Here is a 12,167-nt window from a genome sequence, read left to right on the forward strand (position 1 = left end):
TACAACATGGTGATCAGATGTTTACATGCTTCACTCAGTGGGCAGTGATAAGTCTAGGACCCGCCTAGAGGTGACAGAGCAGTGGTTCCCACTTACCTCCCTGTCTGCCGGCTGCTTCCGGGGCAGCCTCAGGCCTGCTCAGCAGCCTTGGGGGCCAGGCATCTGGTTTTGTTTGTTTTGTTTTATATATTTGCTGATTTCAGAGAGGAAGGGAGAGGGAGAGAGAGAAATATCAATGATGACAGGATCATTGATTGGCTGCCTCTTGCACGCCCCCTCCTGGTGATCAAGCCTGCAACCTGGGCATGTGCCCTTGACCGGAATCGAGCCCAGTACCCTTCAGTCTGCAGGTCGACGCTCTATCCGCTGAGCCAAACCAGCTAGGGCCAGGCATCTGTTTTTCACGGCTTTGCCCAAGGATGTGTGTCCTGCGGGTCAGCCTGGCCTGGAGCAGCTTTCGCTAGGAACCGTGAGCACTGGCGGTAACTCAGCATGGACTGCAGAAGAACAGTCTCAGAGTCTTGCTCACACTCTGTGAGTGCCTGGCTGGCACCAAAAATACTTGGAAAGAATTGGGTGGTTGTGGGGTTTTTGGCTATTTTTCCTGTTCTTCCCTTTTTCTTTCTCCCTAGATAAGCTTATTTGTCTCTTAAAAGCACAGTGTACGAGGAAAATCCATTTGGAACTTCTCATTCTATTATTATTATTATTTACATAGGGAGACATTAGAGAAGCAAGTATTTGCTATTTGGTGGCAGAAGATGTTTCGGCATCAAGAACTCCGCTTGGCAGAGAGAATGGTATGTGGCTTCCCCTGAGGAGGTGCGAGCCAAGCCTTTGCATTCACTGCCTCCTCGCCTCAGGACGTCGCCTGGGACCCAGACCCCCTTAAGGGCGTCCTGCCTGTGACCAGGACGTGGGGCAGGGCCAGGGTCTGGGGCATTGGTTTCCTCTGCACAGGTGGCTTCTGGGCGAGGGCAGCTGGCTCCTGAGTGTCTGTTTCTTCTGCCTCATCATCCTGGCTCCTGTACCCCTCTGACCTGCCCCCTTCTGTTCTCTCCCTGCCTTCGTGCCGCAGGCCATCCTTCACGCCGAGCGGCAGCTCCTGTGCAGGTGCTGGTCCACGTGGCACCGGCGGGCGGCAGCACATCGCCAGGAGCGGCAGTGGCAAGCAGTGGCCCGTGCCCACCACCGCCAGGCGAGGCTCAGGACGGCTTTCTCCATTTGGAGGGAGAGCGCCCGAGGGCTCAGATCAGAGTGAGTGGTCGTTTTCCTGCCTCTGGCTTTTCCCGTCTCAGACCAGCTTTTTTTTTTTTTTTTTTTTAATGTTTTTATTGATTTTTGGAGAGAGAGGAAAGAGAGGTAGAAATATCAATGATGAGAGAGAATCTTTGATTGGCTGCCTCCTGCGCACCCTCTCCTGGGGACCCACAACCCGGGCATGTGCCCTGGCCTGGAATTGAACCGGTGACCTCTTGGTTCCTGGGTCGATGCTCAACCACTGAGCCACACTGTCCAGGCTCAGACCAGCTTTGATTGTAGTAGCAGCACTGTCAGATCTGAGTGCCCAGCCAGAGGGTCACGTTAGCCTAGACCAGTGATGGTGAACCTATGACACGTGTGTCAGAGGTGACATGCGAACTTATTTTTTTGGTTGATTTTTGTTAAATGGCATTTAAATATATAAAATAAATATCAAAAGTATAAATTTTTGTTTTACTATGGTTGCAAATAGCAAAAAATTTCTATATGTGACACGGCACCAGAGTTAAGTTAGGGTTTTTCAAAATGCTGACACGCCGAGCTCAAAAAGTTCGCCATCACTGGCCTAGACTCTGGTTTTAAGTTCCGAAAATTCAACCTGAAACAGTCTGAGCACAACCAGGGCTGTGGTGAGAGGACCCTCACGTGCCTGTGCATCTGGGTCCTGTGCGTGGGCGCACCCTGCTTGCTGATTGGGGCCCATGTGAAGTGACCGTGGCCAAGGGACAGACTAACGGGCTTCCTTGGGGGTCATGGACCCTCCCCAGCACGGAGCAGAGCTGTAGCCAGGGCCACGGGCAGCAGGTTTTGCCTACCACGTGGTTAGTGGGGACAGAGCCGCGGGCGCCCTGCAGGCACTGTCCTGCTGCAGGCCTTTCTGGATCCCCTTGGGGCTGTGAGGCGCTCCCCCACTCAGCTCGGCCACATGGCGCCTCCTGCACGTGACTAGGCCCCAGTGGTACTTGGAGCCCCGCGAGGTCGTCTGCAAAGACGTGGTCACACGTGCACGCTCCTGGGTGAAGAGCCCAAATCCTTTGACCGTTCTTCAGAGTGAGCTTGACTCCCCACATTTAAGAACCACTAGGCAGGAGCCAGGGAGTGTGAGGGGCACCCTCGGCTGGGCCCTGCCCACTCTCTCCCCACAGGAAGACGGGCGGGGTGCTGGCTGCAGCGTTCCTCTCAGCGCGGCTCCTGCGCGGGGCCTGGCACAGGTGGAGGCAGGTAAGCTTTGGCACAGGCGCCACCCCTGTGTGGCTGGGGACAGGTGGAGCTGGGCGTCAGTGACTCAGCCGCAGGACGGGCTCATCCCCGTCCCTCTGAGCGTGGGGTGGGGCCGGGCAGCAGATGAAAACGTGAACCTGGCCTCCCAAGATGATAGACTCAGAATTCCTTGTTCTCTTACGCGCTGGGCTGTTCCTACCTGAACTCCCTGAGCCTGAAATTCCTGGTCTAACCACGATAGGTACCCTGCTGTGGGCAGAAACATTCACGCTCACATTGCCGGAGCATTTACCCCAAGTCAGGCCCTGGCCCCACTGATCCCAGCAAAACCTGTAACGGTACCTATTTATAGATGGGGAGCCGGGCTCCCAGGTGTCCTGCCCTCCCCCAGCTCACCCAAGCTGCGTGTACCTGGAGGCAAAGCTGAGCCTGCCCTCCTCGGCCCTCCCCTCCGGCCGGGCCTCTGTCCGCAGTGCCTGACCCTGCGGGGCATCGAGCAGCAGAAGCTGATGCGCGCAGACCTGCACCACCAGCACACCCTGCTGCACCGGGCGCTGCACACCTGGGGGGTAGGTGCTGCTGCTTCCTCCTCGCCCCCTTGCCTTGGGAGAGGGGGACCCTGAAGGCGGTTTCCCTTCCTGTTCTTCCCGCCCCTCAGAGCAGTCATTCCACCAGAGCGAGTGTCCTGGACGGGGCCTTACAGCACAGGGCTCAGTCCTTCCCTCCTCGCTCCGCAGACACAAACCAGAAAAGTACACACGGGCTGTCTAGGCTCCAGCCTTCTGTTCAGAGTGGCCTGTGCCCAGGAGCCCAGGGGTCTGTGGGTGAGGCTGAGGGGGACAGTCCTCGCCCTGCTCTCGGGTGGTCTTCCAGCCCGGGGCCTTGTGGCCTCTCCGCCCCTCTGGTGGGTGTGAGCTCTGGGCGTGGAGAACCCCCACGGCCTGGGAATGGAGAGAGCTGTGGCCCAGGGCGGCCTCCAGTCCTGGTCTCCTGCAGGCTTACCAGAGCCGCGTGCGGAGCGTCCTTCAAGAGGTGGCGGCCAGGGAGAGCCAGCACCAGAGGCAGCTGCTGCGGTGAGTCTCCTGGCGTCCCGGGCCGCCCGAGCGTGGGGGCCAGGCTCCTGACCAGGCAGGTTGGAGAGTTTTGTCCAGGGCAGGCACAGGATGGGCCTGGCTGCCACGTGCAGCTCACAGCGTAGCTCTGGCTTTTCCACAGCCAGCGCTCCATTCACCGGTTCCCCCCTTGTGCCCAGAGCCCCTGCTATGTGCAGGGCCGGGCCCCTAGGAAGCAGCTCACCTGCGTGTCTGAGGGCCCTGCGTGCCCTGCTCTGAGCGCTCCCCCTCCCACCTCAGGCCTGAAGGAGGCACCAGTGTAGCATCTCCTGCTCCAGAGGCTGCGATGGCTCCCGTGGCCTCTCAGCTCCCAGTCAGTGGCCTCCCTGCTTGGCTCTCCAGGCCTTTCCCTGACTCCCCGTGGCACCTCTTGCCGCCAGCACCCTCTGTGTCTGGGACGCCTTTGGTCACCTGCACCTCTCAGCGCCAGTCCCCCAGCCCGTCCTCCAGTCCTGCTAAGCCACGCTCTGAACTCACTCCTACCGCAGGCCTCCGTCCGCCCTTCCGTTTCCTCCTGTGTCTGTTCACTGCACACTGTCAGGCCACCTGTGCGTGAGGGGCCTGGGGACTTTAAACATCACTGTCCCTCCTTCAGGGCCCTGTATGTCCATTCGGCTCCCCAGACAGCATGGCATGGGGAGGGAGCCCTGCACTGACTCCTGTCCTGTCATCACCTGTTACAACGCTGTGTTCCCTGGAGCGCACACATGTGCGAGGATGTGGCCTTTGGTCCTGTCCACCGCATGGTCCCCAGGGCTGCCCCATCCTGGCACAGGGCAGGGCTCAGCAGCCGTGGGGCGCACGTCCCAGTCAACATAAACACGCCCGTGGGGAAATGTTCTGGGCAGAGGGCGTCCTTGATTGGGGGTGGGAGGGGGCTGCGGAACCAGCAGTGATTCCCAGGAACCTCACCCCATCTCTCCACACTGGTGTCCCCCGCCCCGTCCCATCCTGTGCGCCTGCAGGTCTGTGTTACGTCGCTGGAGGGAGAATGCAGCGGCCTGCGTGGAGGAAGCAAGGAAAACCTCTCGAGCGAGGGCTCACTACCGAAGGGGCCTGTGCCTCAAGGTGAGGGCTCTGCAAGGCAGTGGTGTGGGAGGTGGTGGCAGGGATTCGCACTGAACAAGGAACTAGAAAACGGGGTAACGTCCTCGCCGTGTGAGCAGGCGGGCTTTCTGTTTATTGAATTATGAGCCAGTGCTCATTAAAACAGAATAGCACCTAGTGAGCAAGCTGCTTGTGTCACAACTAGTACTTTCCACACGTGTGGGATTTCCCACGGGACAGACTGGCAGTCACGGTGCCATCGAGCGAGGAGGACACTCGCTCCTGCTCCTCAGCCTCACAGGTGCTGTGGCTGGGGGACTTACGGGAAAACCTACAGCAGCGGTTCTCAACCTGTGGGTCGCGACCCCTTTGGGGGTTGAACGACCCTTTCACAGGGGTCACCTAAGACCATCGGAAAACACATCTATAATTACATATTGTTTTTGTGATTAATCACTATGCTTTAATTATGTTCAATTTGTAACAATGAAATTGGGGGTCACCACAACATGAGGAACTGTATTAAAGGGTCGTGGCATTAGGAAGGTTGAGAACCACTGGCCTAGAGCATCCCAGGAATGTGAGGCTGTTGGTCGTCATCGGTGGGAAGTGGCCCCCAGATGCCACACGGTGGGGCCTGGTTTCACATGCGGGGGGGGGGGGGGGTGTGGCAGGATGTGGCTGTGGGAAGGTGACCTGTTACAAGACAGAAGGGACTCGAGTGACAGGTGGCCCTGGGCGCAGGGACGCTTTAGAAGGAAGCGGTTGCGGGAGCCCAGCTGGCAGGAGGGGCAGCTCCTGACAACTGACACGTCCGCGGTGGAGAGCGAGGTGCGGTCCGGCCAGGCTGTTCTCAGGAAAGCACGGAGGCCGGCACGCGGGTCCCCTGCCCTGGAGGGAGGGGCAGGACTCTGCTTGGCTTTACGGCCTTTTGGGGTGAATGGAGTTTGTGATCGTTTGGGGAGCAGGCACCAGGTGTCCCCTGGATGTTCGACTTCTTTTCAAAGTGTCCCACTGCTGCGACTTCGTAGGTCTCACAGGAAGTGTACGCGTGACGTACAGTCTCCATATCAGAATGGAAGCCCGTTCGCGTCCTCATGGCGCGGGGTGACGGTTAACTCTCGGTAGGGAAGGCCGCCCCTGAGGTCTGGGCTCCCCTGTTGCCTGCCTGTGGGTGGCCTGTGCCTCCGGGAACGTGTGGCAGCGCCGTATGTCTGCCGCTTGGCTTCCTTCCCTGAGGAGCTGCCAGCAGAGCACGGTGTCCCCAGGAAGTCGGACACGCTGTGACCGCCCCTCTGCGCTTCGTCTGCCCGCAGGTCTTGACCCGGTGGCGGGAGGCTGCGGCGGTGCAGATCTACCGCCGGCAGCGGGCGGACTGTGCCCTCCGGGAGGCCCAGCGGGTGCTGGCGAAGGGTAAGCGGGCCCTGGAGCTGAGGGAAGGGTGTGAAGGACCCAGGACACTTGTTGCCCTGCAGTCTTGTCTCCTCATGTGTGGGTTTCCTGTTGCTGAGGTAACAGCACTGCAGATGCTGGCTGTGCAACATGGGCCCGTCCTCGGAGCCCCCATTTCTCCATCTGTAAAGTGGGGACAATGCTCCCTGCGTCTCGGGGTGCCATGAGGGCCAGGCAGTGTCGCATTAGTACTAACGCTTGGCCTCCAGGCCCGTGAGCGCAGCCTTCCCTGCGCCGCCTGTGGGTGCTGGAGGGCACCCTATCTTGGCATCAGTGCCCTGGTATCAACCCTCTTCTGTTGTCTCTGAAAGACACTTCTCTCAGGGCCTGAGAAAAGGAAAAGTCCAAAGTAAAATAATCAGCAGGAGAAAGTGAGACTTGGTGACATAGAAAGAACGCAGGCCATGGCCCTGCCTGGCTCGGGGGCTCGCCGGTCTCTGCGCCTCGGTTTCCTCCCACAGAGCAGCCGTCTGTCGGGCCCAGGGCCTTCCGGGCCATAGGCGCTCGTGCAGCCCCGTGGTCTCTGAGGCTCGAGGGCCCACGGGACAGGCGCACCAGCAGAGAGCAGGCCTGGCTCCGGTCCCGGTGCTCACGGCTGTTGAGGTGCCCGGAGCTGTCCTCAGAGGCGTGTCCATCTGTGGTGATCTCACCCCGTGTGGCTGACACCCCAACGCTCCCCCCCAGGGCCTCCTCCATTCTCCACGCTCAGCTTTGCCCATGACATAGGCGTTCATATAGACCTGACCAAAGAGCACACTGACTCGGACCTGCCATAGGCCGTCTCAGGACCTGGTTTCGGCGCTGGCGGGCCCGGGGCCGGAGGGTAGCCCAGCAGCGAGCCCAGCTGGAGAGGGCGGCGCGGCATTACCGTCAGCGGCTCCTGCTGCAGGGCCTGGCCTGCTGGAAAGTGCACCACCTGGGCTGCGTCAGGAAGAGGGTGAGGCAGCGGCAGCCCCCCCCCCCCCCCCGGGCCCGGTTCCCTTGTGTGGTGGAGCCTCCCAGGCCAGGAGGGTGCTTCTGGGGAGGAAAGGTCCTTTCTGCAGAACTCACAGTACCAGTCGGGTGCTGGGTGGTCTCGGGTCCTGTGGGCACACGGTTCAGGAGCCTCCAGGCATGGCTGCGGGGACCAAGGTTAAAGGGGTCTCTCCAGGTGAAAGAGAAACCTGGCTCACTCGGAATCATGGCCTGTCCGAGCCGGGGCACCTGGCAGTGGGAGAACCATTCGCTTGGGTGGGGAGCCTCACCTGTGGCTGCCCCGGGTGGTCTGGGCAAAGGCACCTGGTAGCACTGGAAGCATCTCCCATGCGTGTGTCCTCTCTTCCAGCTGCTGCAGAGGCGGGGCACCCAGCTCCGGGCCCAGACACTCAGCCGGTCCTGCTTCCGCCAGTGGCGACACCAGGTGGGAGCCGAGCAGCCCTCGCCCCAGAGCTCCCCCTGACATTGCTGGGCAGCACCAGCTTCCATCCACCTGTGACACTACGGCCAAGCCGCTTCAGGGCCCTGTTTCTGTGTGTCTCATTAAAAATACGTCAGGATAATATCCAAAAATCAACATGAGACACATTTTTAAAAAATATGTTTTTATTGACTTTAGAGAGGAAGGGAGGGGGGAGAGAGAAACATTAATGATCAGAGAGAATCAGATTGGTTGCCTCCTGCACGCCCCCTACTGGGGATTGAGCCCACAACCCAGGCACATGCCCTTGACCAGAATCGAACCTGGGACCCTTCAGTCCGCAGGCCAACACTCTATCCACTGAGCCAAACCAGCCAGGGCACGAGACGCATTTTAAGTCTTAGTGAAGTCTTGGCAAAACGCCGGGTGGGCCTGTGCCCTGCTCCGCCAACCGTCACGTGCCAGCGTCCTGCTGAGCCTCTGACTGCCATGTGGAGGTGTTCCCTGTGCTTCTGCAGCCCAGCGTGCTGCCCCACATGCCCTTTCCGAGGGTCATTCCCTGATCCAGCCCCTCGGGGCCTGGCAGAGCGGGGTCTGCGAGTGACGGGGAGGCCTCCCTGTCATCTTTTCTTTCTGGCTGTAGCTGGAGAACAGGCGGCAGGAGCAGCGGGACACAGCTCGGGCCCTGTGGCTCTGGGCCTTCTCGCTTCAGGCAAAGGTACTGACGGGCTCCGCATCCCGCTGCCCAGCTCCTCCCGGGGGAGCGCTGTGCTTTGGTGGAGGGCAGGGTGGGCTGTGGGCATAGCCCCTGGAGGGTCCTAAAGGGAGAGCTGGGCCTCACCTCCTCCCCCTCCTGGAGGTGTGGGCTGCGTGGCTGGGCTTCGTACTGGAGAGGAGGAGGAAGAAGGCGAGGCTGGAGCGGGCGGTGCAGGCCTACCACCAGCAGCTCCTCCAGGAGGGCGCCACCTGCCTCCTGCGGTTCACAGCGGACATGAAGGCCCTCCGGCAGCAGCTGCATGCCCAGCAGCAGGTGCAGGTAGGCCCGGGTTCCCCTGCCTTGGGGGAGCGGGCAGGGCATGGCATGACCTGACAAGAGGCCATTGCAGGTGGCCCACAGCCTCCACCGGGCAGTCCACCGCTGTGCCATGCTCTGGAAACAGAAGGTGCTGGGCCGCGGCCGGACGCTTCCCCCCACGTCCACTGTGCCCAGCAGGAGAGTGACATTCAGGGGCCCCCTTCCCGACCATGTCAGCGCTGCTGCTGGAGATGCCGCCCCGGATACCAGGAGGCCTCGAGCCCCTCGTGGGCCACAGGGCGCTCTGGGTAGCCTGGCCCTGGATGCCGGGGACCCCCCACTCCTGGAGCTGTGAGTAGCCACCCCTCACCTCGCCCCTCCGCTCCCACCTGGGGCAGAAGCTTGGCCTGTCCTGCAGGGAGAACACTGGGAGCCTTCTCTCCAGCAGGACCTGTCCCTCCCAAGCGCAGGAGTTAGCAAAAGGAGGGCAGCCCTGCCCTCCTGCCCCAGGCCTGCCAGTGTCCCGCTGATCCTTACAGCCAGGAAATGGGGCCCCCTCTCGGGAACCCCTTTCTATGCTTTGGTACCTGCCCTATAGCTGCACACTGAGCTGCCGTAGCTGTTGCTCCCAGAGAGCCCCGTGCTGCCTGAGGCTGGGGGAGGTTGCCAGCAGGGAGTGGCCCAGGCCTGTCCTGCTCTGCTTGCCTCACCCCATCCCTCCAATCCCGACCCTAACCAGGGACCAACCCTGACAGCCCTGTCCCGTGAGGTGGGACAAGCAGCTGCATCACCAGGGTCGCTGGAGGTCAAATGAGATGATGTGGGTGAGGGAGCAGGCTCGCTTCATGGAGATGCCGAAGTTCTGTGTGGCCCGGGCCTAGCCCAGCTCCCATGTCAGCCTTGGGCAAGAGCCTCTCCTCTGGCCTGCAGTCTCCCCACAAGATTGGGGGGTTGGGCTGGATGACGACCCCTACCCCAGAGTCCCAGGCCCCTGGGCAGCCTGAGGAACAGGCCTTGTTTCTTCCCAGCAGTGCCGTCCGCTCCACAAGGAAGCAGCCACGACGTCCCAACTTCTTGCTGGAGCCCTTGCAGAGCCAGAGGCCCCTGGGGGGTGGCAGCCTCGGGGGACGGGGGTAGGTCATGGGGTCTTGGGCCCCCAAAGTACATGGTGCCTCCATCCAGGGCATGTGATTTGGGGTCTGAGGGTGAGTGCCCCCCTTCCCTTCCTGCTCCTCAGGAGGATGCTGAGGCCTGACCAGCTCCTGCCTTCCCTTTGCTCAGGCCTGAGACGCCGAGGGAGCGAGACCTAGGCCTGGCCCCGCCCACAGGCTCTTCCCTGACGAGGCCCTTCTCGGAAAAGGCCCAGACAGTCCTGGTCCCAGGCAGCGCCCTGCCCCAGCCTGGGGCCCTGCCAAATGCCTCTGGCCTGAAGTTGGTGCCCATGGCGAGTACAGGCCCGCAGTTGCTGCCCCCTTCCTCCTTCATGCCCTGTGGGGTGGGCACACCCACCGAGGTGAGTCCTCCCTGGTCATCTGGGCTCCCATCCTTCAGGGCTCATGCACTTGGTGCTGCAGCCACAGCTGTACTTGTTGCTTCTGGAACACATTCATTCACCAAGTGCAGGTGCCACTGCTTGAGGGCACAGGAGTGACCCTGGTGATGCAGCTGCTTGTCCACCTTACGGGGACAGGCCCGTCAGGGTCGGGCCCTGGTTAGGGTCGGGATTGGAGGGAGGGGGTGAGGCAAACAGCAGGACAGGCCTGAGCCACTCCCTGCTGGCAACCTCCCCCAGCCCAGGCCCCTGCTCCCAAGGTTACATGTCCCAGTAGAGAGGACAAGACCAGCAGACAGACTGCAGGTCACAGAGGGCCATGCAGGCCCTGCTGGAAGTTTGGCTTTAAGGAGAGGGAAGTCCTAGAGGCTGGCTGGCTGCTGTGATGGATCGCCCAGTAGGTGCTGGCCGCAGCAGACCTGGGCCAAGACCCTGGTGAAAGGCAGAAGAGGCAGGACTTGCTCTGATGGGTCTGCAGCCAGTGAAGGAAGGAAGCTGGCTTGGATCCCTCGGGATAATGAGTTCTTTCACTGAAAGAAGGAACACTGGGGTCCCATTTGGGGTGAAGCATGAAGTGTGTTCAACCTGTCACATTTGAGATAAAGCAACAGGCTTGTGAGCCTGGCCTTCAGGGAAGAAGTCTGGTCTGGAGATCAAAGTTGAGAATAGAAGTCGGGTCGGGAAGGAGGCGTGAGAGCAGGAGTGCTCAGTAGCAGGAGACAGCCTGGGCTGGGCCACCCCAAAGAGCTGGGGTCTCGAGAGCCACGGGAGTGCTGAGGGGCAGGGTGACAGGAGGGGACGTTGTTCTCACCAGGAGGGAAGGAGGGTTGTAGGTGGGCAGCTGGACACTTACAAGTGCCTCTGATCACTTTCTCACTGAAAGACAAGGCCACAGCCTAGAGACAGGTAGGGGTTAGGGCCAGGAAGGCTTGAAGCAGCTGCTTGGAGCAGTGCTTAGCCAGGCTCGGCAGTGTGGGGTGCTTGGGGTCAGCCCTGAAGGAAGGGCAGGGCCGGGACACTGCAAAGCCCAGCTCCTGGGGCCTCCTCAACCCTCCCCTGCAGTGGGCAGCCTTGGCTCTTGCCCCAGCCTTCCTCCAGCTTCTCTGCTTAGTGTCCATCCTTCCTTTACAGGCATCAGCATGGGTGACCTCCCCTGGCCTTATGCCCCAGGCCCCTCTATCCCTGGCCAGTGTCCCCGACCCCTGTCTGCTCCTTCCTGAGGCTGTCACAGGTGGGCCTAGCTCTGAAACTGCAGGTGTGCACCTGAGGTCTGTCAGCGCCTGGGTCCCCTCCATTCAGCCTGGGCCCAGCTGGGAGCGTGGTCAAGATCAAGTTCATTGTCCTGTTGCCCTGGGCCACAGCAACCTGGAGGCTGAGCTTGAGAGCATCCAGCGGCAATTGCAGGACTACCAGAGCATGAAGCAGAGCCTCCGGTGAGGCCCACAAACACCCTGCCCACGGGAGCAGCTGGGGGTGCTGCCAGGGCCTGGGGCAATTCACCTGCCAGCCCCGGAGCACAGGTGGCCCCTTTACCCTCAGTCCTGCTCAGAAGGCTGTTGGCCTTACCTGTGGGTTGGGGGGCGGGGGGCAACAAAGCTGAGCAGAAGTAAACATGACTGGGCCACGTGAAAGCTGGGCCAGCAGTCTGCCCAGTGATCGTGACGTGGGATGAAAAGGTACAAAGACTGGCCTGGGCCCCAGCGGCACGCAGTGGCTTGTCTTGCTTGTGCTCTGGGTCCAGAGTCTGCGCCTCCAAGGCCAGGCTGGAGACCCCATGAGCAGCAGCCATGGAGGGACAGGAAGGGGTCCCTGGGCCCATCCGAGCTGCGTCTGCTGGACAGTGTGGAGGCAGGGGAGGAACAGGCACCCCTGCACCAGAAGCACACGCTTCACCCCAAGCCTGAGCGCCACCGAGGCGAACAGCAGGCGTCTCACCCTCAGGTCCTACCAGCGGCAAGCAAGCAGCCTGCGCCGGTGGCTGGAGCTGAGCCAGGAGGAGCCCAGGCCCGAGGACCAGGAGGCTGAGCAGCAGGTGCAGGAAGAGCTGCAGGAGGTGAGGTCCCCGGCCCCCCTGGGAGGGGCTCTGGCTGTGCTTCCTCTCAGCATGGC

At 61.1% G+C, this 12,167-nt stretch overlaps 1 protein-coding gene across 1 annotated transcript in view; it reads left to right on the forward strand.

The window, feature by feature from the left end:
* The window catches only part of SFI1 (SFI1 centrin binding protein), a gene marked incomplete at its 5' end in the record, with an annotated part of 41,464 nt that overhangs the window by 29,079 nt on the left and 218 nt on the right, over positions 1 to 12,167 (forward strand). The window contains 16 exon segments of the mRNA XM_081113854.1: positions 719 to 800; positions 1,079 to 1,257; positions 2,409 to 2,484; positions 2,958 to 3,053; positions 3,481 to 3,557; positions 4,562 to 4,664; positions 5,960 to 6,056; positions 6,872 to 7,032; positions 7,420 to 7,494; positions 8,135 to 8,209; positions 8,351 to 8,527; positions 8,598 to 8,857; positions 9,535 to 9,639; positions 9,788 to 10,019; positions 11,190 to 11,491; positions 12,000 to 12,111. Coding sequence (XP_080969980.1) covers positions 719 to 800; positions 1,079 to 1,257; positions 2,409 to 2,484; positions 2,958 to 3,053; positions 3,481 to 3,557; positions 4,562 to 4,664; positions 5,960 to 6,056; positions 6,872 to 7,032; positions 7,420 to 7,494; positions 8,135 to 8,209; positions 8,351 to 8,527; positions 8,598 to 8,857; positions 9,535 to 9,639; positions 9,788 to 10,019; positions 11,190 to 11,491; positions 12,000 to 12,111 — 2,209 coding nt within the window.

This window comes from Myotis nattereri (genome assembly GCF_964212035.1).
Source record: "Myotis nattereri genome assembly, chromosome: 19".
Classification (NCBI taxonomy): Eukaryota; Metazoa; Chordata; class Mammalia; order Chiroptera; family Vespertilionidae; genus Myotis; species Myotis nattereri.